At 48.9% G+C, this 27,133-nt stretch overlaps 2 protein-coding genes across 4 annotated transcripts; one reads left to right on the top strand and one right to left on the bottom strand.

The window, feature by feature from the left end:
• Positions 1-16,115, top strand: GGCX (gamma-glutamyl carboxylase). Of its 3 annotated transcripts, none has more exons than XM_075601838.1 (15): positions 1-123; positions 2,905-3,120; positions 4,173-4,331; positions 4,721-4,886; positions 5,731-5,809; positions 5,929-6,035; positions 7,034-7,197; positions 7,368-7,639; positions 8,005-8,136; positions 9,789-9,940; positions 10,699-10,868; positions 13,111-13,241; positions 13,412-13,559; positions 13,943-14,138; positions 14,780-16,115. In XM_075601838.1, the coding sequence occupies exons 1-15, from the start codon at positions 102-104 to the stop codon at positions 14,925-14,927; spliced, it is 2,262 nt and encodes a 753-aa protein (XP_075457953.1). In that variant the 5' UTR covers positions 1-101; the 3' UTR covers positions 14,928-16,115. The 3 variants fall into 3 exon arrangements, with proteins under 3 accessions (XP_075457953.1, XP_075457952.1, XP_075457954.1); XM_075601837.1 differs by having other exon boundaries at positions 2,902-3,120; XM_075601839.1 differs by lacking the exon at positions 13,943-14,138 and having other exon boundaries at positions 2,902-3,120; positions 14,780-14,923.
• MAT2A (methionine adenosyltransferase 2A) lies at positions 15,663-26,838 on the bottom strand. Its single transcript, XM_075601840.1, has 9 exons — positions 26,679-26,838; positions 23,044-23,121; positions 22,759-22,881; positions 19,317-19,429; positions 19,063-19,206; positions 18,514-18,732; positions 17,898-18,080; positions 17,596-17,729; positions 15,663-17,179 (listed from the first exon to the last, which is right to left on the bottom strand). Exons 1-9 carry the CDS (start codon positions 26,770-26,772, stop codon positions 17,077-17,079), a joined length of 1,191 nt encoding a protein of 396 aa, XP_075457955.1. The 5' UTR covers positions 26,773-26,838; the 3' UTR covers positions 15,663-17,076.
• Positions 26,839-27,133: the final 295 nt, after the last annotated feature.

Here is a 27,133-nt window from a genome sequence, read left to right as displayed (position 1 = left end):
ATTTGCGCATGCGCTGTGATCTAGGGCTGGTGGTTCTACAGGCACGCGCCCCCCGTGTGCCTCTGTGGCACTTCTAGCGCGCGCAGCTGACCCGAGGCAGTATGGAGCGAGACCGAGTGGCGGGTAACGGGACCGTGGATGTTATGCATAGTGTATTGTGCAGGGAGACCAGGAAGGTTGGGTGCAAGGTGTAAAGTGCAGGGAGACCAGGAAGATGGGGTGCAAGGCGTATAGTGCATGGACAGCAGGAAGATGGGGTGCAAGGTGTATAGTGCAGGAAGATGGGGTCAGGTTGTATAGTGCAGGAACAGCAGGAAGATGGGGTGCAGGAAGATGGGGTGCAAGGTGTATAGTGCAGGAAGATGGGGTCAGGTTGTATAGTGCAGGAACAGCAGGAAGATGGGGTGCAGGAAGATGGGGTGCAAGGTGTATAGTGCAGGAAGATGGGGTCAGGTTGTATAGTGCAGGAACAGCAGGAAGATGGGGTGCAAGGTTTATAGTGCAAGGTGTATAGTGCATGGACAGCAGGAAGGTGGAGGATCAGGAAGCTGGGGTGCATAGTGGATAGACAGCAGGAAGATGTGGTGCAAGGTGTATAGTGCAGGAAGATGGGGTACAATGTGTATAGTGCATGGACAGCAGGAAGATGGGGTGCAAGGTGTATAGTGCAGGAAGATGGGGTGCAAGATGTATAGTGCAGGAAGATGGGGTGCAAGGTATATAGTGCAGGAAGATGGGGTGCAAGGTGTATAGTGCAGGAAGATGGGGTGCAGGAAGATGGGGTGCAAGGTATATAGTGCAGGAAGATGGGGTGCAAGGTATATAGTGCAGGAAGATGGGGTGCAAGATGTATAGTGCAGGAAGATGGGGTGCAAGATGTATAGTGCAGGAAGATGGGGTGCAGGAAGATGGGGTGCAAGGTATATAGTGCAGGAAGATGGGGTGCAAGATGTATAGTGCAGGAAGATGGGGTGCAAGGTGTATAGTGCAGGAAGATGGGGTCAAGTTGTATAGTGCAGGAACAGCAGGAAGATGGGGTGCAAGGTTTATAGTGCATGGACAGCAGGAAGATGAGGTGCCTGGTGTATAGTGCAGGAAGATGGGGTGCAGGAACAGCAGGAAGATGGGGTGCAAGGTGTATAGTGCATGGACAGCAGGAAGATGGGGTGCAAGGCATATAGTGCATGGACAGCAGGAAGATGGGGTGCATGGACAGCAGTAAGATGGGGTGCAAGGTGTATAGTGCATAGACAGCAGGAAGGTGGAGGATCAGGAAGCTGGTGTGCATAGTGGATAGACAGCAGGAAGATGTGGTGCAAGGTGTATAGTGCAGGAAGATGGGGTATAATGTGTATAGCGCATGGACAGCAGTAAGATGGGGTGCATGGACAGCAGGAAGATTGGGTGCAAGGTGTATATTGCAGGAAGATGGGGTGCAAGGTGTATAGTGCAGGAAGATGGGGTGCAAGGTGTATAGTGCAGGAAGATGGGGTGCAAGGTGTATAGTGCAGGAAGATGGGGTGCAAGGTGTATAGTGCAGGAAGATGGGGTGCAAGGTGTATAGTGCAGGAAGATGGGTGCAAGGTGTATAGTGCAGGAAGATGGGGTGCAAGGTGTATAGTGCAGGAAGATGGGGTGCAAGGTGTATAGTGCAGGAAGATGGGGTGCAAGGTGTATAGTGCAGGAAGATGGGGTGCAAGGTGTATAGTGCAGGAAGATGGGGTGCAAGGTGTATAGTGCAGGAAGATGGGGTGCAAGGTGTATAGTGCAGGAAGATGGGGTGCAAGGTGTATAGTGCAGGAAGATGGGGTGCAAGGTGTATAGTGCAGGAAGATGGGGTGCAAGGTGTATAGTGCAGGAAGATGAGGTGCAAGGTGTATAGTGCAGGAAGATGGGGTACAAGGTGTATAGTGCAGGAAGATGGGGTGCAAGGTGTATAGGGCAGGAGGATGGGGTGCAAGGTGTATAGGGCAGGAGGATGGGGTGCAAGGTGTATAGGGCAGGAGGATGGGGTGCAAGGTGTATAGGGCAGGAACATGGGGTGCAAGGTGTATAGGGCAGGAACATGGGGTGCAAGGTGTATAGGGCATGAAGATGGGGTGCAAGGTGTATAGGGCAGGAAGATGGGGTGCAAGGTGTATAGTGCAGGAAGATGGGGTGCAAGGTGTATAGTGCAGGAAGATGGGGTGCCAGGTGTATAGGGCAGGAAGATGGGGTGCAAGATGTATAGTGCAGGAAGATGAGGTGCAAGGTTTATAGTGCAGGAAGATGAGGTGCAAGGTGTATAGTGCAGGAAGATGAGGTGCAAGGTGTATAGGGCAGGAAGATGAGGTGCAAGGTGTATAGTGCAGGAAGATGAGGTGCAAGGTGTATAGTGCAGGAAGATGGGGTGCATGGAGAGCAGGAAGATGGGGTGCAAGGTGTATAGTGCAGGAAGATGGGGTGCAAGGTGTATAGTGCAGGAAGATGGGGTGCAAGGTGTATAGTGCAGGAAGATGGGGTGCCAGGTGTATAGTGCAGGAAGATGAGGTGCAAGGTGTATAGTGCAGGAAGATGGGGTGCATGGAGAGCAGGAAGATGGGGTGCAAGGCGTATAGTGCATGGACAGCAGGAAGGTGGAGGAACAGGAAGCTGGGGTGCATAGTGGATGGACAGCAGGAAGATTAGTGCAGGGACAGAAGGAAAATGGAGTGCAAGGTGTATAGTGCAGGAAGCTGCGGTGCAAGGTGTATAGTGAGTGGAGGGACAGGAAGCTGGGGTGGACAACAGGAAGAGGGGGTGCAAGGTGCATCATTATACAGCGCAGTGGGTTCATTGTCAGCATGCAGAGATACTCTGCATAATTATACTGTGCGGCGTGTTGATTAGCAGTACTGTACATATTCTCTCTACTCCTCTCAGCAGCCATGCAAGCAGAGACCTCCCAGTTGAGACGGCGTAAGGACGGCGGTGGACGGGGAAGAGACGGGGGTCGGACGCAGCCTCTTAGAGAGCAGGGAAGCTTCATGAGGAGGGTGTTCGGCTTTGAGTGGTCGGATCTCTCCAGCTGGCATCGATTCCTTTGTCTCATGAACCGCCCCACTGACCCCGCGGCCCTCGGGATATTCCGCTTCCTCTTTGGTGAGTTTGTCACCGTTTACTCAGATCTGTACACACTAGGTGCATATACTACTAGCCTCAAGAGCTTACACTCCAACATGTTACACCAGAGCCAAAGGTTCTCTCCCGACAAGCTATTGTACAACAGCCTGCGGGGCTGCATGTGATGCCAGCAGGTGCATATTATATTTATAAGGTACCAACATATTTTGCAGTACAGTGTGGTTGATTGCCCCGTGCATAATATTTCCATGTTTGCGCACACTGGCACTACGAGTTAAAGAGGCCACTGACCCACAGACTTTACAATCTGAGGCCACATCTCTACCTGTGATGAACCCCTAAGCCCCTGCAGGTTCTATTACAAGGATTGTGCACAGGGTGACTGGTGTGGGAGGTACCAGTGTCCAGTTATTTAGGAGAGGTGGCTGATCTTGTGTAATGTTAGCATGACCTTTGATTTGTTGATACAGTGTGAGGGGGGGGTCTCACATTTACAAGCACAAAGGCCTATTTGAGAGGGGGAGGGGAGAGCCAGTCTGTAATCCTATCTTCGTGGACAAATCTCAGGCACAAGTTTTGTGGGATACACCACAAATTATACAGTTAAAATTGCACATGTTCATATGCAAAAGGGTGGAAGTGTATAGAGACGCCCACTAGCCCCACATCCCTGTGTGTAACTGTTACCCATGTACTGTGTAATCATTATACCCTATCCCCTATTATTCATCTACTGTGTAATCATTATACTCTACCCCGTTATTCATGCTTTCATCATGCCAATAAATCTGATTTGATTTGTATAGAGATACTCCGCTTCAGCATACAGTGCAGCATGTTCTTTGCAAAAGGGAGGGGGGAAGTGTATATAGATACTCCCCCCGCCCCCCCTCAGTATACAGTGCAGCATGTTAATTATCAGAGGGCTGGAAGGGTATAGTAATGCTGTGTATGTCTGTAACACTGGCTCTTGTCTCCCCTTATTTAACCCTTGCTGTGTCTCACTATGTATAGTGCATGCTCAGGACTGTGCAGTTATAACGCTGGGTGTGCGGGTTCCCCTCCCTCAGGCCTGCTGATGGTGCTGGACATCCCCCAGGAGCGTGGCCTAAGCTACCTGGACTATAAGTACCTGGATGGGCTGGACGTGTGCCGCTTCCCGCTGTTTAACGCCCTGCGCCCGCTGCCCCTGGACTGGATGTACCTGACCTATGTGATCATGCTGCTGGGTGAGGGGTCACTGAGGGTCAGATAGCAGTGCCGCTGTGTACACTATCTCCCCCCCCCCCCCCTTTGTCAATTGACTTCCTTTATTTGCCTCTCTCCCCACCCTATGTGTTCTCTCCCCACCCTATGTGTTCTCTCCCCGTTCTCCCTCGCTGTCTCTGTCTCTCCCCTCGCTGTCTCTCGCTTCTCCCCTCGCTGTCTCTCGCTTCTCCGCTCGCTGTCTGTCGCTCGCTTCTCCCCTCGCTGTCTCTGTCGCTCGCTTCTCCCCTCGCTGTCTCTGTCGCTCGCTTCTCCCCTCGCTGTGCGTGTCATTCTTTCTTTTGTAATCTCCCCACCCCCTTCCTGTGTATGTGTGTCTCACCTCTCCTCTCTGTATCTCTTCCTCTCCCAGGCGCTCTGGGGATCACCCTTGGATGCTGTTACCGCCTCAGCTGCCTTTTCTTCCTCCTGCCGTATTGGTATGTCTTCTTCCTGGACAAAACCACCTGGAACAACCACTCCTACCTGTACGGCCTGATCGGATTCCAGCTCACCTTGCTCAATGCCAACCGCTACTGGTGAGACACACTACTGTGCAAAATCTCCCTCTGCTGCACAAGTGGGTGCAGAATACCTGCCCTGCAGAACTTAGTCTAGAAGCATATATCTATCCATCCCAGAGAAGAGGACTGAGAGATTAGTGGAGATAAGCGAGACAGAAAGGAGACTGCTCTGAGCAAAACATTGAGTGTTTTATTGCATTAATAAGTTTGCATGATTGTGGGCGGACGCTCACAGAGGTATGCAAGGGAGACTCGTTATTGTGAAATTCAATAAGGCTTTTTATTGCGCCTGTTTCCTTAACATCAGGAAACCATCCAAACAAGGGGTGAACAAAGCTTCTATTCACTTGGGAGTATTTCTAGTGAAATACTATGCAGTTCACAACTCTCTTAGATAATCATGTCTCTCAGCCCCAAAACATATAGCATGAAATAAGCAGATATAAGAAGTCTCATAAATGAAAGTCTTATCTGTTCCTTGTGGTTTGGAGGGAAAATCTTCTCTGTCCCTGGTTCAGCTCCCTTTTCCTCAGGGTGTGTCAGCATTCAGGTTTAGAAGTTTCCCTGTGTCTTGAAAGCAGCACTGCTGTGTCTTCTGGCAGGGCTCAAGACAAGTGTCTCCAAGTTCAGCTCAGGTATGAGCTAAGGAGTCTCACTTCCTGTCTCAAAAGACAGGCTTTTGTAAGCAATCTAATCAGGCAGGTGGTGTTTGTTAATTGACTACCAGCAGTTAACCACCACACTGCTGGATTAGAGGCACATTATTTGAACAGGGATAACTCCCCTGTTACAATGATCTGTACCGATATTCCATTGTAAAAGGGTCTTTCATTCTCTTTCACTCCCCTCTCTCCCGCAGGTCTATTGATGGTTTACTAAACCCCCGCAAGCGCAATGCACATGTCCCCCTCTGGAATTACACCATACTCCGGACTCAGGTAACCAAATGCCAGTCAATTGCTAGCAGCGGAGGGGTTTAAGTGTAAGCTCCTAGAGTATGGTATGCTCTGATTAGACAGTTTTTTGTAACCCTACCTCCTTTTTATACCTCTTCCAGATCTTCATTGTTTATTTTATTGCGGGCATCAAGAAGCTGGATGCTGATTGGGTGGAAGGTTATTCCATGGGATCGCTGTCACGCCATTGGCTTTTTGACCCCTTCAAGTAAGAAGCGGCATGGTCAGGTTTGGGGAAAGGGACAGTAACCCTATTGCAGGCAAATTGCTCAGCAGCGGAAAGGTGACTGGCCACATCTTGTGAATGCCAGAGCTCAGTTTATCTCACCGGGCCTTCTGCACAAAATTAGATTGTCAATTCTGTGGCCCAAACACCACTTACTCAGAAAATGTTGATTATGCAAGGTTATTTTGCAGTGCCCAAAAAGGCATGATGTTCCAGCTTCCACCACTAGGTGGTTCTGGATACTTACTAATGAAGTGCAGGATATAGAAGAGACATGAGGGCTATGAAGTCTGTCCCTTCCACCGCAAGATGATACAGAAAGGGACCTATGTGTCACTCTGCAGTGGGACATGTAGGCCATTCGACACATACAGAAGGGACCTATAGGTCATGCAGCCTGTTCCTCACATTGCACATTGATCGTGACAGACAGAAGAGACTTACAGGGACATGGAGGCTATCCCTCACACTGCAGGGTGACACAGTGACACAAGGGACCTATGGGGCACCACAGGGTGATAGTGACATAGACAGTGGAATCTGACATTTAGCTGAGACCAAGTTGGCGCCGCTGAAAGAGCCTTTGCCGCAGCCAGACACTCAGCCGCCGGCCGTTTCGCCAATAAGGTAAGCTAAGGGGTTTTAGCGGTTTAGGGTGGGGGTTTGAAGGTAGGGGTTTTAGGATAAGGGGTTGGGTTTTAGGTTAAGGGCTTAAGGCAAGGGGTTTTAGGGTAAGGAATAGCGTTGGTATTGGGGTTTAAGACTATGGGGTTTTAGGGTAAGGTTAGGGGTTACCTTGGTGGTAGAAAAACTCCGGCAGCGATTTTCGTTGCGGCAAAACGGCCGGGACCAAAGGTCCTAGACCGATAGACAGAAGGTACCTATGGGACATGAGGTCAGTCCTTCCCACTGCAGACTGACAGTGGGGACACAGACATTGGATTGTCCTCAGTGTGCAGTGTGATTCTTTTCCCCCCCAGGCTCTTCATGTCGGAGGAGATGACCAGCCTCGTGGTGGTGCACTGGGGGGGCCTCATACTGGACCTGACCGCAGGTTACCTGCTGTTTTTTGATGTCACGCGCCCCCTGACTTTGTTCTTTGTCTCTTACTTCCACTGTATGAACTCTCAGCTCTTCAGTATCGGTAAGTGATAAACACAGTGCATAAGGGAGCTCTGACCCTTTATTGTGCCCACGTCTCAGCCCTAATGTGACCTCCAGCTTTTATTCCCCCCTTCTCATATAATTTCTCTCACTCCTCCACCCCCTCCCCCCTCCAATGCCTCATTTCCCCCCCTTCTCGCCCTCACACAGGTATGTTCTCGTACACCATGCTGGCCACCAGTCTTATCTTCTGCTACCCAGACTGGCCTCGCCGCCTGGTGGCCAAGCTGCCCTGCTGCCTGCACAGGCTCCTTCCCCCCACGCAGCCACCGCAGGAGAGTGCAGAGTGCGTGTACCCTGGCAGGAGGGGCAAGGGGAGAGCAGCGGCACAGCCAGGACTGCGGCACAAACTGGGAACTGCCTTCACTGTTCTCTATATAATGGAGCAGCTGTTCCTGCCTTACTCACACTTCATCACTCAGGTGAGCACACCCAGCGACTCCAGTCACTGGACCTTCTGTATCCAGCATACAGCAAAGGACAAATCACCACTACCCCCTCCCCTCATAACAGTGGTATATTCCAGTCATTGCTCCCTGTACATCAATCTCTCAGGTGAGGAGACCTACTGCTCTCAGCTGTGAAGCACCAGCCAACCTCTCTCCTTGCATAGTGGTACATTCCAGTGCAGCCAGAGCAATCAGAAGTTCTCAACTTGCCCCAGCCTACCAATGCTATAAACTACATCCCAAATCAAAGATGGCCAACTCCAGACTCATTTCAGTCTGTGATGAGGGAGAATGATGTCACTCTTTCTCTCCTCCCCTCCCCCCCCCCCCTCTCCCAGGGCTATAATAACTGGACAAACGGCCTGTACGGATACTCGTGGGATATGATGGTTCACTCGCGCTCACACCAGCATGTAAAAATCACCTATAGAGACGGCATCACCGGGGAGATCGGATACCTAAACCCTGGGGTGAGTCACTGCGTGCCTCCTCCACCCTGGCTGCCTGTTCTGGCTGCCTTTCTGCAACGTGTGTGTGCCCGCCCTAGAACATCAACACTTATTTAGATTTTTGAAGTGAAACTTCTTTAGTGGCACCTCTGATGGGATAAAACTGGATAGATGGGGGGCGAAATGTGAAACGGAAGTGACGTCACGTAATGGACGCCGCTCCGCTCACACGTCCCCATCGCCGCCGCCGCTCCTAATCGCCGCCGCACCCCCCACACCCCCCCCCCCCCCCCCACCCCCCCCCCCACACACCCGGCTGCTGACCCGACGCGCCCAACGGTCCCACGGCCGCTGTAACGCTGTTCCCCGCCCGCTGCCATGCCGCGCATGTGCAGTTGTGATGGCGCCGCTGACGGACGCCACACATGCGCAGAAGCGGCTGGCAGCGGAGTCGTTCCCCCCACACGCTCCTAGTCCTTTATCCCTCCACTGGCACATGGCACAAACCCGGGCGCAACCCGCGCGGCACAGGGGCTCAGTCACTCATGCCCGTGCCGGGCGCATATACCCCGCGGTGGGGGGGGTGCAGAATTTGCGTGCGAGGGGAGGGGGGGGGCAGAATTTGCGTGCGAGGGGAGGGCAGAATTTGCGTGCGAGGGGGGGGAGGGCAGAATTTGCGTGCGAGGGGGGGGAGGGCAGAATTTGCGTGCGAGGGGAGGGGTGCAGAATTTGCGTGCGAGGGGGGAGGGGGGCACAACACAACACAACTAGACATTCACACAACACAGAGACATTCAAACAACACATAGAGAGACATAAACTGACTGACACACACACTCACACACTGACTCACACTCTCACACGGACTGACTCACACTCTCACACGGACTGACTCACACTCACACACTGACTGACTCACACTCACACACTGACTGACTCACACACTGACTGACTCACACTCTCACACTGACTGACTCACACTCTCACACTGACTGACTCACACTCTCACACTGACTGACTCACACTCTCACACTGACTGACTCACTCTCACACTGACTGACTCACACTCTCACACTGACTGACACGCACACACACTGACACACACACTGACACACACACACACACACACTGACTGACACAGAGACATTCACACAACACAGAGAGAGACATACACTGACTGACACACACACACACACACACACAGTGACACACACGCACTCACACACACTGACTGACACACATGCACACTCTGACTGACACACATGCACACACTGACTGACACACACACAAACTCTCTGACACACATACTCACTCACTGACACATACACTGACTGACACATATGTGCCGAGCACGCGCGTTATAAGTCAATTTCTGTGACAAGTCAAAGAAGTTTCACTTACTATGCGCGTGCACAGCACACACAGCTTTTTTTTTTCTAATTCCACTAGGAATCATTAAATAAAAATATCACTCGAGAGTATAGTCACGTCTCCAACCCTAGAAATCATCAAATTCAGCCTTTCGAACCGCAATCCCCACATGAAGTCTTTATAGCCTGATGCTTTGTTGTGCTGAACTGTTTCTAACGTCATTATTACGACATCTTCATTTTCTGCTGGGTTTTCACCTGCTGTCCCTTATGTCTGACGCAGTCTCCGCCCCTCATTTTTAGGTGTTCACACAGACGCGGCGCTGGAAGGATCACGCCGACATGTTGAAGCAGTACGCAGGGTGTCTGAGTGGCTTGATGGGTGCATATAATGTATCGGAGCCTGAGATATACTTTGACGTATGGGTGTCTATCAATGACCGGTTCCAACAGAGGTGAGGGGAATTTGTGAGTCTCTGGGGTAGGAATAGTTAAGGCCCCTTACTGTGCACGACAACCATATGTGCAGCTGCACCAGGGCCCCAACTGGTTAGGAGCTCCTCCTCCCGGCTGTTGTGCAGCGGCACTCTGCCTCCTCCTTGGCTGTTCTGCAGAATCAGCGGCACTCTGCCTCGCTGCCTCCCCCCTCTGACTCGAGGCTCTAATTCCCTCTGGCAATCTCCCGGCGGTTCTACAACGGGAAGCTAGGACCGAGCATAAGTCAGGCCCAACGTCTGCTTCTCCCAAGCAGCTGCATGTATGGGCACCTACTGTCATGCACCGACCAATCTGGTAGGACGGGATGCATGGCGACAACATTTTAAAAATGTTTCCAAGTATGGGTTGAAGGCGGGCCAAATTTATATACTTGCGCTGGGGCCCACAGTTCACTTATTCTGCCCCTGATCACTGACCACATGTGTTATAGATAAAATAATACATACATATATTATTTTTTTTGTGGGACTTCCACCTTCCCACCTCTATTATGTTTCGGAGGCAGACACTTCTGGGGTAGAATCCTGGCTGCAGGTTTGTCTTCCCTACTCTGCAAGGGGGGGGGGGGGGGGGATCCAAGGACAGGCTGATATTATGCTATTACATGCACACATAGCAGGTTCCAGCCTGATGACTGATGCACACAGATGGCTACGTACATGCTCACATATATACCTGCATATGTAATCATGCTTACGGAATACCCTTCCCCTAGGTTGTTTGACCCCACGGTGGACATTGTGAAAGCCGACTGGTCGCCGTTTCGTAAAACACCCTGGCTGAAGCCTCTGCTTGTTGACCTTTCACCGTGGAGGTTTAAGTTCCAGGAGGTGGAGAGCTCACTGGATAATCAAACAGATGTGGTTTTCATTGCAGATTTCCCAGGTGGGGGGCGAGGCTGGATTGAAATGACTATTTTATATATTATGTGAACACCCTGCCACACACCAAACAAATGCTCATATCTTGTGATTGGCTTTATGGATATGCACCAATTTTGGTAAACTTATTGTCGAGAGGTATGAGATGCTGTGCCTAATCGGGTCCAGACGGTTCTGAAGTTGGCGAATATACTCAACAAGCACAACCAGTGGACGTGCAAAAGTGTTGTTCCAATTTACATCTGCAGAGCACTGGCAGCTGTTTTCTGTGGTTGGTGTGACTGCCCTTCTACTGTGCTTAATCTATATATCGGCCTGGGATTCATATCAAAGTCCTCTATTTGCTCTGCATGACCATTATTCTTAATGAATCTAGAATTCTGCAAATTATACCCTCCTTAAAGTAATAAAATGTAATGGTGACGAGACATCACTGTTTGAACAAAATAGGCGATATACAGTGGCTTTCAGAATTATTCACCCCCTACCACTAATGTCACAAGTTGTTCAATTACAAGCAAACTATTCTTATGGAAAGCTATTTTTTCCATTCAATATGTGCTTCAATACAATCTGCACACTGACAAGTGATTAGCTAAGCTGCAGATCCAACGGTTCTCCTGTAATCACTCGCTCTGGGCTATTTAATTCAGTTCTTGCACAGCATTTTGGGCAATGTAGTTCCTGGAATATGATTGACTAGGCAGTTACTAGATACAATTGGTTCACTGCTAGAGAGAGGGTGGGTCGCCAGAGCCTATGAGAAGGGGGCTGTCACTTTGGAAATACTTCCTACATTAGAAACATTAAAAATGTCTTTAAAACTTTTTTTTAAAAATTGAGTAAATACTTGTAGCATTTAAATAGTACAGAAATGATTTAAAAACAAAAAAAAAAAAAAAAACATGTAGGATATTGCTTGATCTGCTGTTTTAAACTGAACACTTAGGAGGAGCTTAAATGTAAGCAATGGGGGTGGAGGAAAGACACTGAAATGTACTGGTTGCATAAGCATTGAGCCCCCTTATGTCAGTACTTAATAGAAGCACAATTTGCAATGTACCTGTAGGATGGAGAACATTTTTGCCCATTCTTCATGGGAGAATTTATCCAGTACTTATTTGTCGATGGATTGCAATCTTCAGGTCTTGCCATAACTCGATTGAATTTAAGTCAGGACTTTGATTTGGTTACTCAAGAACATTAATTCTCTTGTTCAATCGCTCCAGTGTGGCTTTGTGCTTCGGGTCATTGTCATTGTCCTACCGAGATGTGAATTTCTTCCCCAGTTTCAGTCTGGACTGACTCAAAAAGATTATCCTCAAGGAGTCACCTGTACTTTGCATCATCCATTCTTCCCTCTATCCTGACAAGCCTCCCAGTACCTGCTGAAGAGAAGCATCCCCATAACATGTTGGGATGGTGTTAACTGGGTGATTTGCAGTGTTTGCGCCAGATGTAACACTTGGGATTTAAACCAAAAAGTAACATTTTTGTCTCGTCTGACCATGATCTTTATCCACATGTCTACAGTATCATCTATACGCTTTTTTCACAAACAAAAATTTTTTTTGGTCTTAATTCCAAGCGTTACGTCTGGCACAAGCTCAACACTGCACATCACTCAGTCAACACCATCCCAACTGTCAAGCATGGTGGTGGCTAGATCATGTTATGGAGAGGCTTCTCTTCAGCAGGGACTGGGAAGCTTGGCAGGATAGAGTGAAGAATGGATGGTGCAAAGTATATAGGTGAATGCTCGAGGGGGAAAAAAAACCTGAGTCAGCAAAGACCCTGAAACTGGGGAGGAAATTCACAATTCAGCAGGACAATGACCCGAAGCACAAAGCTACACTGGAGTGGTTGAACATGAAGAGAATTAATGTTCTTGTCAAAGTCCTGACTTTAATAGAATTGAACATTGCAGTCCATGGACTATCTCAAACAAAATTATCAGGACTGGATCTATTTTCCTGTAATTCAACAACTTTTTCCTGTAATTCAACAACTTGCGACATTATTGGTATGGGGTGAATACTTCTGCAAGCCACAATATCTAGATCGATATGACCTGTTGTGTTCAAAGAGCGACGCTGGTCACTATTCAATTTTATTCATTTAAAAATGGTATTTGCGTAATTCTAGGTTGCAATGAAGAGTGATGGTGATATGATTCCCGGCTTTTGATTCCTCTTCCACAATATTACTGAAAGGTTTTTGTAGTGAATATATCATCTCCCTCTCAGGCCTGCACCTGGAGAATTTTGTGAGCGAGGATCTGGGTAACACCAGCATACAGATCCTACAGGGGGAGGTGAACGTGGAGATTGTGAAGGAAGCAAAAAACATGACGCTGAGAGAGGGAGACCGTATGCAGGTGTGTGCCCATGAATGGAGGAGATGCATACAAGGGGAGAGGGAGGAGAAAAGTGTAAAAATACAATAATTGTGTACGGGCTGTACATACCAGGGGACACTTACAGGCACAAGTGTATCCAGAGTTGCATATAGACATGCTAATGTGCAATAACATGCCCTTCTCTTAAGCTTCCACCTGGGGAGTACCACAAGGTTTTCACAGTGTCCCCGGGCCCATCATGTTATATGTACCTCTACATAAACACCACAGCCATGACGCTGGAGCAGAACCTAACCCGACTGCAGGAGCTGAAGGAGAAGGTGGAAAACGGGACCGGTGAGTGCGCAGTATGTAGGGGGCCTTGATGCTTTGCTGCTCAACAAATTGTGTTGAGAAGCTGTCATGGAGCAGTGCTCTATCGGTCTTTTCTGGTATGGGGTTAATGGGGGAGATACTATGCAGGTTCCACAGGGAAACATTTCAGAGACAGTTTTAGGGGCCATACTCTGAAGCTGGGAGATGTGATGGATTTATGGACAGCCTCTTGGCAGATATTGGTTGGAAATTCACTGTTGTAGTCTATCCCAAACTATGAAAGCACTCATGGTCCAAATTATTATAGATGAAATGCTGTTCAACTGCAGCTTATGGCTGCACTGGTCTGCTAGCAAGCAGAGGTGGTCAAGTGTAGTCCTGACCTATTTCCCCATACCCTCCAGAGACCTCACCTCTGCCCCCAGAGCTGCAGCCTCTCCTTTCCGGTACTGTAGATGACATTAACATCACAGATCCTCTAGTGCTCACGTACCTGCGCAGACAGAAGCGAGTAGCAGAGGCACAGCGGCGACGCAACGCCACCATATCAGAGCGCCTTGAGCGCTTCTGCAATAAGAAGTATTACCTGTTCCGGCGGAGGTGGGTACAATGTGCATGTATTTTAATCCTCTTGGATAATGTCATAAGAGTTTAGTTCATATATAGAACTAGGTAAATGTCAGCTGTAAATAACACTTTCCGCCTAACTTTTATAGAAAAGGTCATTTTGCATTGCACACAACACTGCTGTTTAAAATAATCAATATCTAGAATTTCTTATTTTTAAAATGGCATTGAAGTGTTAGGCACTGACCCGTGCTGACGCTTCAGTGAGCCCCTGCAGCCGCAATGAGCGGCTTTAGCAGGGGCGTGCGGACGCGTAGGTCTTTTTCAAAAGATAGCGTTTCGCACTCACAGGAGCGCAGGGCCGTCACGTGAGCGGTTCACCCAATGAGGGCGAACCAGCTGTGACGTCACAGCCCCCCCACCCTCCCTCGACTGCAGTCCTATGGACGCAGCCTTAGGCTGCGCTTACTGCCCGCGATGCACCAAAACATGCATTGCTGCCATAGCGTGCGCTTATAAGCACGACAGGTTGCTCACAATCGCTGGAACTCCTCAATATGATTTTTCCAGCAACCTAATGTGCAATGCAGTATAGTGCTGGCCTCTGGCAGAGGGTTTTTATTATCTGGATGCTGATCTATGCTCCTTCACAAACCCCTACCTACCGTTCACAGTTTCCTCATGACTGCCATCGCATTGCGGAACCTGGTCTGGGGACGCCCACCATTGGAGCAGTTGGCCCAAGAGGTGACTTTTGCAAGCTTGAAGTATGAAGATTTGTTGAGCAATGAGGATAAGAAGCAAGAGCACTTGGAACTATGAGATGTTTACATGGATGTAGGGGGACTGTGTGGAAGTATAAATGCTGCCAATCACCTTATATGCTGCTGAGCAGCAAGACTGTTACCATTTCTGTAAGCTCAGCGCACACAGACCTGTGATCTTTTTATACCTGCAGTATATATATATATTTTTAGGGGTACCTTCTGAAGACACTACAGTTGCTATAAAGTCATGGTTTTAGGTGTATTTTAATGCAAAACAGTCTTGCATTAGAATAAGCAGTTTGCAGTGAGAGTCATTTGTCCTCATGCAATTAACCAAATTCCTGACAAGGGACAGAAATAGCTATGTGCCTTTTAGCTGAATCATTTTCAAAACTTTGAAATAATCATTCAAAGTTAATTTGAACAGTCAAGTAGCAATAAAACTGTTTATCATACTTATTTCCTGGCAGATTGATATGACATGTATGGGGCAAGGTCTGCAGTGTACATCATAGTCACTGCATGCATACAACATGGATCTGTTCAGTGTAAGACATTTTAGAATACATGAAACCAAAGGTAGTGTATTACTTAACCCTAGAAAGGCCTATGGTAACAGGGAAGATGCGCAATGAAAATGTTTCACAGTGGCAAGTATTTTGTGAAATAAGGTTATTGCCTTATACTTAGACTAGAAATACCTTCCTGCACATGAAGCATCGTACACAATACCTGAATCCCCTTTGAAAAAGGCTAAAGCTGTCCCACAAGAATGAGTCAAACACAGAAGTAGGGAAAACCTAACACTTTATTCATGAAATCTTCTGATGTGATTTTTGGGAATTGTACCAGAACCAGACACATGGAATAAGTCAAAACAATTTTTTAAATAAAGTTAGAGGGTTTTTGTGCTGGTTCTTCCTACTCAGAGGAGCCTTGTCAGGTAAGCTTGTAAACTGCCAGTTTCTCTGTACAACACTGGTAAAGTGGGCTTACTCTTACAAAGCTGCTCTGTGGGGAACAGCCTACATGTGCATACAAACCAGATCCCCTGTAGGGTGCACCCAAGGTTTTTCTGTAAGACACCTTGGCCTGACAGGAGGATACTGGAGACATGGAGTATGAAAACTCGAGACACAGCATCACGTGTTGTCATTCATTAAAAAACATGTTGCCTGCTGCAGAGGCTACTCTGTACTTACGCCTCAGCCCGGCAACACAATAAATAACGCAGTTCAACACAGCCTTTTCAAGTAAGATCCTTTGCTCACTCCCTGACCTGGACATGCCAGCTTCTTGCCTGGCCTCTGAGCTGTGCTAGTTTCTCTGTAGCCACACCAGCCAGCTGCAGAGTGGGGGGGGGGGGGGGAGGGGGGAGGGGGGGAGAGAGGGGAGGTGAAAGAGAAATATGGCCCTGGCTTGTGGGGGGGGGGGGTAGGAGGGTGGGGGTGTGTGTGAAAGGAGAAATTAAAATTTAAAAGTCAGGCAGGGAGGTTTGTGCGGGAGGAGAATCATTCCAACTTTCTTATAAAGAAAAGATTGACTGGTATCAAATTAATTAACCTACAGACACCAGCAGGCAGGGATAAAAACAGTATTAGCAAGCAGCTGCTTTGCTAACCCAGTTCACTGGCAGGCAATGTGTAATTCATTACATGACCTGCTAGCAATGAAGGGGTTAAGACAACATGGTTTTAGCAAAGTGCCAAATTGATTATTAGGGAGACTTGATTACACCCTAGACGCAAAGGGTGGTCCTAAGTATTTTGGACGTAACCACAAGAAATTGTCAGAATGACTCATGTCAACAGGGCCTAGTGCCCCCTGCCCCACACGATGCAATTTGGAGACTAATGGAAACACAGGAACCATCAAGACTGACCTAGAGCAAGGGGGAGATGTAGATTTTCAACCCCAGGTCATGATAAGATACAACACCACTTATGGCTACCATGAGTAAAAGCCTCTGCATCTAGAAGCACTGACAGTACACAGTAGGTGGGGAGGCAATAGACAGCACATCTTGTAAATGGTCCCCTTTCCTCACAAGCTAGACATGGCACTGGATATTATACATCAGTGAGCCAAGAGAATGACAGGAGAAATTAGATGAAGGGGGGAGGGGGGGGTCTTTTCCACCCACTAGATCCTGAAGGCTTCTCTGTATATAACGCCAGCAGGTCTGAGGGGGAAAAGCCTAACAATCAATACTCCAGCTTTTTGGGCACTTCCCATGGGAAGGCATCCCTACCAAAGTGACCATAGGCTGCAGTCCTCTGATAAATTGGCTTCTTCAGATCCAGATCCCTGGAATATACAAGTCCGCTAATTAATACACCGCATGAGGAACCCTTGGGTCATTTTACAAATAAAATAAATTAAGCTGAATGTAATCTCATCTACTGGGAGGAGACCCTGCCACATCGTTAAGTGGTTCTGTATGACACTTACCCTGCACAGCACAGTGCAGACTGCAAAATGTTCCATACTTACCACGTGACTTCCTAGAGGCAGATTCTTCTACTGGCCTGCAACACTTTTCAATCTTCTCAACAGGGCCTACAGTGCTTAGCACAGACCATAGCAGGACAAGCCAACTGACAAGGCCCTTCCTCACTCAAACTAGCTATGCACACGGATAGCCACCTTTAAAAGCAGCTGCCAATGAACTCCCCACCTCCCTCCACCCCAATAAATAAAGTAGCTCTTGCCACCATCTTTACCTGACGATAACACCAGGGCGAAGGTCAAAGTTCTTTTTGACAATGGCTAGCAGCTCCCTCTCGCTCTTCTGGGAGGTTCCGTAGTGGAAGATTGAGATGGACAAAGGGTGGGCAACACCAATTGCATAAGCGACCTGGGCAAAAAGGTGACATCTGCAGTGTGAGCATGGCAGTTAGTCCCAGCAAGGGAAGTTGCTCAGGCTTGAAGCATGCATCTAGTCTACCTTGTATTTAGGTCAGTGTTGTGCCATTCAGGCACGGGCATCACACAAGGAAGGAGACCACATGTGTAGAGTACCCACCTGAACCAGCACACGACGACACAGTCCAGACTTAACCAGGGACTTTGCTACCCAGCGAGCAGCATACGCAGCAGAGCGGTCCACCTTTGTGTAGTCCTTGCCTGAGAAGGCCCCACCTCCGTGGGCCCCCCACCCACCGTAGGTATCGACAATAATCTTGCGCCCAGTCAGTCCTGCATCACCCTAAAAATGAAGATGTAAGCAGGTCAGAAAACCACCACCACCTTTTGTTGAAGTAGCAACCTCCACCTCAAAGCCTGAGTAACTCCGTATCTTGCCCCTTCAAGGAACCTCGCATACACCATATATGTCCAACCCTTATGTAGGCGGAGGCAAGAAGTGATCTTTAATTTTTATTATTAAAGTGGCAAGACACTGTAATACTAGCTAGGAGATTAAGTGCATCATTTTGCATCTAATTGATCAGTGTTAACCAGTTTTGTAGTCCGCTATAGACTTAAAAAACTTACACAAAGCTAGTGATACAACTTTGCTGCACCACTGACGTCTGCGTGCCACTTTCAAATGTGCAGAGAAGTCTCAGAACAAGCCACCAGACAAGCGTGTTTATACTTAAGACTGCCTAAACCAGGACATCCCACCAAGCAAGACTCACCTGCGGTCCCCCAATCACAAAGCGCCCGCTGGGCTGCAGATGATAGATGGTATCATCATCTAGGTATTTGCCAGGCACCACCGCCTTTACAATCTTCTCTTTCAGGGCATCGCGCATCTCGTCCAGGCAGATCTCCTCGTCATGTTGCACAGACACCACAATGGTGTGCACTCTGATTGGAATCACTGCCCCACGGTCCTGCGTGTACTGAACAGTCACCTGCAGGGGAGTGATGGGGAGGAATGCTGTGACTACAGCAGAGCTCATACACCACGTACAAGTGTGAAGAGGTCTCAGTGCATTGGAGACATTGTTTTAACACACGAAGCAAAGTAACCTTGCATGCTTCACTATATATGCAGGATGTTTTTACTGCATATTAAGGAATTATAATGCAAACGATACAATCTTACAGGCAATCTGCATCTGCCCAGATACTCTAATTGGTATATATCAAAAGCATTTACAAATAAAGTGACTCGCCCATGGCTCAGGGCCTGAAGTACTGACACCAACTTAAGTCAGACAGGTGAAAGAACGGACACACACCTGGGTCTTCGAGTCAGGTCGAAGCCAAGGCAGGGTCCCATTACGACGGAGCTCTGCCATCTTTGCATTCAGCTTGTGCGCAAGGACAATTGTCAGAGGCATGCTCTCATCTGTCTCATCGGTGGCATAGCCAAACATCAAGCCCTGGGAGGGGAGGAAAACTAGTTGATTTTTTTTTTTTTTTTTATGAGCTGTTCTAGAACAGACCCGTGAGGTTACTGCCAGGAAGACTGAACACGGCACAAGTTTCCCACCTGATCGCCAGCCCCCACATCCTCTTCATTTCGGTCCAGGTGAACGCCCTGTGCGATGTCTGGCGACTGCTGCTCCAGGGCCACAAGCACATTGCACGTTTTGTAGTCAAATCCTGCGGAGAAAACAGATCAGTGGGGTTGTAGCCTACAACTAAAGTGCTACACTGGGACACTAGCGTGTTACCTCACCGTCGGAGTCAGCAGATATATGGTCCTGTCCTGCCATACTACTGTGTGACCTATATGAAACTCACCGTTTTGAAAAAGCTACTCCAGCAACCTGCAGCCCCCACGTACCTCTTCAGACGTGAAATGCATGCATTGGTTCTCAGTCTAGTGCTGATGTTAGACCAGGGATAGAAGAACACTGCTATTTGTGCAACTCCTGTTCCCAAGCATATTAGGGATTGTTTCGCTGTGAGCATCTTACTGGCGATATTTATTTTTAAATGGCCTTATTTTTTTAGTCTACTTTGGATACATGTTACCAGTATCCATAAATCATGTTACTTTAGATCTTAATTATCTCTTCCTGCAGAAACAGAATACTCTAGATAAAAAACATGTCTATACAATGATACATATTGACAGTACACACCAAAGGTCTTTATTTAGGCAATACAGGCATCGAGTGGTCATCTAATTTTTGCTTCAGTACCATCAATAGACTGCTGCTCACTATTTAAGTAATAATCCCTGAAGAACAGGGCATTACTGGCCAATAATGCCCTGGCTGGAAGAGTTGAAGGCCCGAGGCAAAGCCGAGGGACTTTAACCCAGCCAAGGCATTATTGGCCAGTAATGCCCTGTTCTGAGGGTATTATTACTATTATAGGCTAAATGTATGCTTATTTCATAAATAGACACTTTTGTATAGTTAAATAGATTTTTTTATTAAAATAAAATGGTAAATACATGAAACCACCTCTACATACCCTTACACTGCAGATATCTATATCCACACACTGCCACCTCCTCTGTGTACACACACACAGCCACACACCACAGTGCCTCTACACACATACACACTGGAGCTCTAGACACACAACACCTCCTCTACACTCACTACACAGCACCTCTACACACTCAGCAGCAGCTCTACACACACGCTACACCCATAAACACTGCTACTGACACACACACACACACACCAGCTCTACACTCACACAAACTGCTGCTACACATACAACAGCACAACACACACACTGCAGCCACAATAAAAAATGCAACCACTTACTAAACTTTGCACTGTCCCCCCTAGCTCTACACAGCCCCACACAACACACTTACTTCTTTGCAGTCTCTCTCCTCCTCCCCCCCCCCCTCCAATTCAACTAAGGGGGGGAAGAGAGGCGAGGGGGGGGGAGAGGAGAGGCGAGGCGAGGGGGGGGGAGAGGAGAGGCGAGGCGAGGGGGGGAGAAGAGGCGAGGGGGGGGAGAGGAGAGGCGAGGGGGGGGAGAGGAGAGGCGAGGGGGGGGAGAGGAGAGGCGAGGGGGGGGAGAGGAGAGGCGAGGGGGGGGAGAGGAGAGGCGAGGGGGGGGAGAGGAGAGGCGAGGGGGGGGAGAGGAGAGGCGAGGGGGGGGAGAGGAGAGGCGAGGGGGGGGAGAGGAGAGGCGAGGGGGGGGAGAGGAGAGGCGAGGGGGGGGAGAGGAGAGGCGAGGGGGGGGAGAGGAGAGGCGGGGGGGGAGAGGAGAGGCGGGGGGGGAGAGGAGAGGCGAGGCGAGGGGGGGGAGAAGAGGAGAGGCGAGGGGGGGGAGAAGAGGCGAGGCGAGGGAGAAGAGGCGAGGCGAGGGAGAAGAGGCGAGGCGAGGGGGGGAGAAGAGGCGAGGCGAGGGGGGGGAGAAGAGGCGAGGCGGGGGGGGGGGAGAAGAGGCGAGGCGAGGGGGGGGAGAAGAGGCGAGGGGGGGGAGAAGAGGCGAGGGGGGGGAGAAGAGGCGAGGGGGGGGAGAAGAGGCGAGGGGGGGGAGAAGAGGCGGGGGGGGGGAGAAGAGGCGAGGGGGGGGAGAAGAGGAGAGGCGAGGGGGGGGAGAAGAGGAGAGGCGAGGGGGGGGAGAAGAGGAGAGGCGAGGGGGGGGAGAAGAGGAGAGGCGAGGGGGGGGAGAAGAGGCGGGGGGGGGGAGAAGAGGCGAGGGGGGGGAGAAGAGGAGAGGCGAGGGGGGGGAGAGGAGAGGCGAGGGGGGGGAGAGGAGAGGCGAGGGGGGGGAGAGGAGAGGCGAGGGGGGGGAGAGGAGAGGCGAGGGGGGGGGAGAGGAGAGGCGAGGGGGGGGAGAGGAGAGGCGAGGGGGGGGAGAGGAGAGGCGAGGGGGGGGAGAGGAGAGGCGAGGGGGGGGAGAGGAGAGGCGAGGGGGGGGAGAGGAGAGGCGAGGGGGGGGAGAGGAGAGGCGAGGGGGGGGAGAGGAGAGGCGAGGGGGGGGAGAGGCGAGGGGGGGGAGAGGAGAGGCGAGGGGGGGAGAGGAGAGGCGAGGGGGGGAGAGAGGCGAGGGGGGGAGAGAGGGGAGAAAAGGGGTGAGGGGAGAAAAGGGGTGAGGGGAGAAAAGGGGTGAGGGGAGAAAAGGGGTGAGGGGAGAAAAGGGGTGAGGGGGAGAATTGGGGGGAATGGAGATGTGGGAGAGAAGTGGGGGGGGGGGGAACTATGATATTAAGTACAACTAGATACAAAGAAATACAAATTACCTTAGTGGCACAGGCAATAGATGTGATGAGAGATACTGTATTACTTTGTTGCAAACAACAAAGTTACGAGTTGGGACACAGCAGCTCTGACAGCACTAGCAAGCTGTCAGAGGGAGGGGGAGAGAGAGGCTGCGTGTGCAGTGTGCTCAGAGAGGAGAGGAGCAGGGCTGCTGCAGTTAAGTTTTAAACTTGCCGGTTGTTTTCCCAGCGTGAGCCCCTGCTTCTCTGCTTTGAGGTGAGTTGACAAGTTGTCAAAAATTGCGGGCATTACTGAATGAATAATGCCCGGAATTCTGACCAATCAGAGGGCAGGGATTTCAGTAATGCCCGGAATTTTACAGCTTTAGCCTATAATATCTTTTAATAAAACATTACCAGCAAAGCGTATTACTAGTGTCACACTGCTTTTATCATCTGCAATCACTTTCAGCTTCATCACATGTGGATTTATTAGATCAATACACTTTCCCTATACATGTTATTAACAGTGATACAGCTGTAAACTGACCAGTTAATATATTGATGCAGCTCAACATACCATTAGTTCAATCATTTTGATATTGCCACCCTTGATGTTATCACTCATCTTTTCCACTTAGGTTCTAATCCTACTGTATACATTATCCAAATAACGTTACATTTAAGTGCACACCAACTTGTTTACCTTATCTGTAAATAGTATTAAGTCTATGTTTGAAACTACATTTCACAGAGAGTGCATTCTAAGAAAATAGGTGTATTTGCGGTCTTGCTTCTTTTTCTAACTTACCTTTGGACGAATCATCATAGCCAATGTGCTTAATTGTTTCCCGAACAACTTTTTGGTAGTCCACAGCTGCCCTGGAGGTGATCTCGCCAGCAAGAAGAATCATACCAGTCTTTGCCACGGTTTCTGCATGAGAAGAAATGAACTGACACTGTTGCCAAGGAGCCAAGAAACCTGAATCACATGCCTCCACATGGATGATTATATCTCTAGCAGTTAAACAACCTTCACAGCATTGGTCCAACAACTGAGTCAATATACAAAATCGCAGACAAGGATAAGTCTTACCACAAGCAACTTTGGCTTCTGGGTCTTGCTTTAGGTGGGCATCGAGAACTGCATCACTTATTTGGTCACAAATCTTATCTGTGGAGGAACAGGCATGATCAGGCACAATCCGGTGTGCAAATACACAATGTTATCTTAACACTGCCAAGAGCTAACACCCAAGCATTGCCAACAATCAGGCTGCCCAAGGGCACATGAACAGCATCTGGTGCCAATGTATGCATGTCTTTATATGGCGCCATTAATGTACGTAGTGCTTCACAGCAGTATGAAAACCATTCAGCTGCCAAGAATGCTTCCCTCATCCCCCCCTCCCCACCCCCCAGATCCTTCCATCCAAGATGGTCAAGAGTAGATACTCCGACCTCAGATTCAAACCAAGTACTGTAAAACCAGATACACGTCAAGTCTGAACTACTAATAATTTACCACTAGAAAACCTGAGACGAGCCAAAACTACTCCATCCCAGTTGATCTAGTGCATTTGCACTAGAGTTGGGCAATATACTGTAGTGGTAATATTGCCGTAATGAAAAATGGATTGTAGCCATTATTTATTACTGCTGTATTTCCACCTGCCAGATCAGAAACTTATTTGAATTTGCAGCATGTTAAAGCCACGCTAAAATTGCGAGACGCTCCCTCTCCTGCTGCAGGAATAGTGTGGCCATGCCCAGGACATACTTGAAAGAGGTAGCTCAATTACTTCCTGGTAAAACATTTAATAAATAAATGCCACAGGAAACGGGCGTCTAGAAAAATTGGTTCTAGATCATTTAACCCCTGCATCACAGTCAGTTGCAAAACCTTCACTACTAGAAGTGAAAGGGTTAATCCATTCCAATATTTTATTTATTCACGATTGAGCTGTGCAGCACAGATTACCTCATACAGAGGTAAAAGGAAAGGTTCACAGTTTAGTGTTAGGACCTGAAAATTTGGTTATACCTTGATGTTGGTATGCATGCTTATGACGCTTTGGCCAAAGGGTTTAACTAAATAACCAAGAAAATGTTATTATTGAAGTATTTAAAAATTATACTTATTACCATATATATGTTTTGTCAATTGGATGTAGCATTGGGCACCAGTCTTGTTGTAACCACACGGAGTTAGCTTACTGGGAATGTGTGTTCAGATATTGGGAATGTTTTGCTCCCTCAGTTCTGATTGTCACGTGTGTACTATTGCACTCTGCATTTTATAAAAATGAACATTTAGGAAAAAAGCATTGACCAAGTAAATATTTCTTCAGCACTGCACCACTTGCCATTAACCTGTTGAATTACATAGGAGCTTAACCCTCTACAGATGGCTGGGAAGCTAGTAGAGAAACCCCCATAAAAGGAGAAGAAATCCCCCCCCCCCCCCCCCCCAACTGCTTCTTCCCTGCAGGGTGAACCAAGTGTCAGCTTACTGCGCTGTAGTAAAAAACTGGTGACACTGAAATCCAACTGATACTTGATAGTCATGTGGCCGTTCTGCTTGAGTCATTAATTCATTAATAGTCTGCTGATCTGGTTTCCAGGGAGAAGGCTGCACGGTGCAGTGTCCTTTTAGTGCCAGTTGATTGGTGATAGGTGTGTTTCTGGTTACTTCAGATGTAAAGATATCAAGGAGGACTCCAATTTTCTAACCAATTCTCAAGTCACAAGACCCTTGTATACCTAGACAGTGCTATTTCATGTGTACTTCATGGCTGGAGTAAAGTTATCAATATTCATGGGTGAATTTATATAGTAGAGAAGAATGTTGTGGCATTTTGAGGTCAGGGAGTGATTAAAATAGCACTATGGTTTTTATGGACCTGCTCATGAGAGTTTAGAAAGCTAGTGTTATTTTGCTCATCATTGTGTTGATGTAAATGCGGCTCCCCCGTTGCACCATGCTGCCAGGTTAGAAATAAAGATACCTCAAGCAACTGTTGAGCTGTGGTGTCAGCTGCCTATGACAGAACACGTAACCTGACCTGCCCTGCCTTCTACACAGGCAGCAGCTGCACTGCCATTGGGCCATCCCCTCCCACACCCACAGGGGGAGGGCAGCAGTCACAGGACTCAAATGCATGGACAGGTGACTGCTCTGATCTGCAATGGAGCCAAAGTGAAAATCAAAGTCATGTTCACTGCCCAATGATTAAGCCGACATCACCCATCGCCGCTAGCGAAAGTTGTAATTCGCTTTCCGGCGACGTTGCGGGCAACCAGGTCCTTGATTGGTTCAGAGGCTGTCACATGCGGCAACAGCCTCTGAAATAAAATTTGATAGGCTTCAGAAATTCGTGCCGCTTACTATAAGCGCACGCGACAACAGCTATACATTTGTTTTGCCACGAAGTCTGCACTATAAGTGCAGCCTTAGAATATCACTATACCCTGCAGTACAGCGCCTCTAAATATGAAATGGTGCTGCATGACTGCAGTAACTTGATGTTAAGGACACCCCCTAGATCAGAAAGCAGGTGTCCCATCGGTGTTCACATAATGCACAGGATTTCCATTAATAGCTTATCAACAGACCAGTCTTAAACATTGCTGAAGCCACAGCAGAGGCTACGCGCCTGCACAAGCATGGGTGATGTCATCACATAGGATTTTAAGTAAAGGGGCTGCAGGAGGACAGAGGGCAAAGACTACAGGTAGTCCTCGCTATCCAACGTTTCACTTTACAATGAATGTCATATCCAACGCACCCCTATGTGCCATTTTTCGACGCCGGAAAGCGTTATCCAACGCTCACTGCCACAGATTAACATGTAACTCACTTAACGGTTTCACTATCCAACGCTACTTCCAGAACGGATTCCATTGGATAACCGAGGACTGCCTGTACAGTCGTTTCTCAACCCAGGTTCCTAGGAACCCGGGGGTTTCCCAGGCATCCCTTAAGCGTTCCCTGCAATTTTATGGTAATTTGACAATGGGATCAAATTTATAAGGATGTACAATGCATTTGATCACAGATGCACTATTGGAGAGAATTGGGGGCTCCTCACCCCACCCAAAAAAAGTTTGAACTGAAGTCTGCATCTCAGACCACTGAAGTATGCAACACTCCTTTTGGAGACTACTGCCACAACACATTAGTTACTTGCCACCAATTAAAGAAACCTTAGTCCCTCAGCTGCATGTTGTCCATACTCAATCACCAATCTGCCAGTGATTCCACGCCATGCTCTTTACACCATCACTTACAACAGCCAATTAGAATACAAAACACGTATAGAAATAGCGACACGAACCCACAAACTGACAGCTCCTACAACACCATGTAACAAAGGTAACATACTTGTGCCTGCGATCGTGTAAAAAAAAAAAGCCTGGGATATCTGCATACAGAAAAGGCAAGAGCCGCTTGTTAAGAGTTCTGCCCGGCCTGAGGCGGAACACGCGCTCTGAGCTGCAATGCTGGGCGCGCGCACACGGCAGTAGGTGAACACGAGGCCGGTACAGAGTGCGGGGACGCGGACGCAGCACCTACCCTCGCCGGGAGGGGGAGAAACCCTCCCTTCGCAGCGTTTACACCGCCTGCAGCGCACTGACAGGGATCCTACCCATCCGTCGACCGGCGACACAGGCGTAGTACCCTCCCCTTCATCTGCAATTTCCAGACTTAGACCGGCCCTTGGGACTCACCTGGGTGCCCCTCCCCGACGGACTCCGAGGTAAAAAGAAAGCTGCCCTCGTCGATGAGCGAGTCGTGGAAGCCGTTGAGCATTTGGCCGTTCATGGTAACACGCTTGTGGCGGATGCGTATATTGCTCTGTGCCGGTTGGAATGCAGGAATGGCGCCCAGCGCTGACCTTTTATAGGCTTCTCAATACTGACGTCAGATATCCCGCGCGACACAGTCTGGCCATTCCCCAGGCCCTCGAACTCTTACGTCAGCTCTGAGGAGAGTGGGCTGAACCTAGCGGGACGTACCATTGACACTGACGGGGGAGCACGGAGGAAATTGTTCATAAAACCATTCACTTCGATGGCTTTAGTGTGTAATTGTGACGGGAAGTATCCTAAAAGCCATTAGCAACCCCTTCTGTGCGCTTTGGTGCAATCCCAGACAGTTGGGGAGGTGGGAAGGATGAGCCAGC

The sequence above is a fragment of the Ascaphus truei genome, chromosome 5 (genome assembly GCF_040206685.1).
Source record: "Ascaphus truei isolate aAscTru1 chromosome 5, aAscTru1.hap1, whole genome shotgun sequence".
In the NCBI taxonomy this organism is placed as follows: Eukaryota; Metazoa; Chordata; class Amphibia; order Anura; family Ascaphidae; genus Ascaphus; species Ascaphus truei.
The sequence above is the reverse complement of the archived record's forward strand: the minus strand, read 5'-3'. Positions and strand labels throughout refer to the sequence as shown.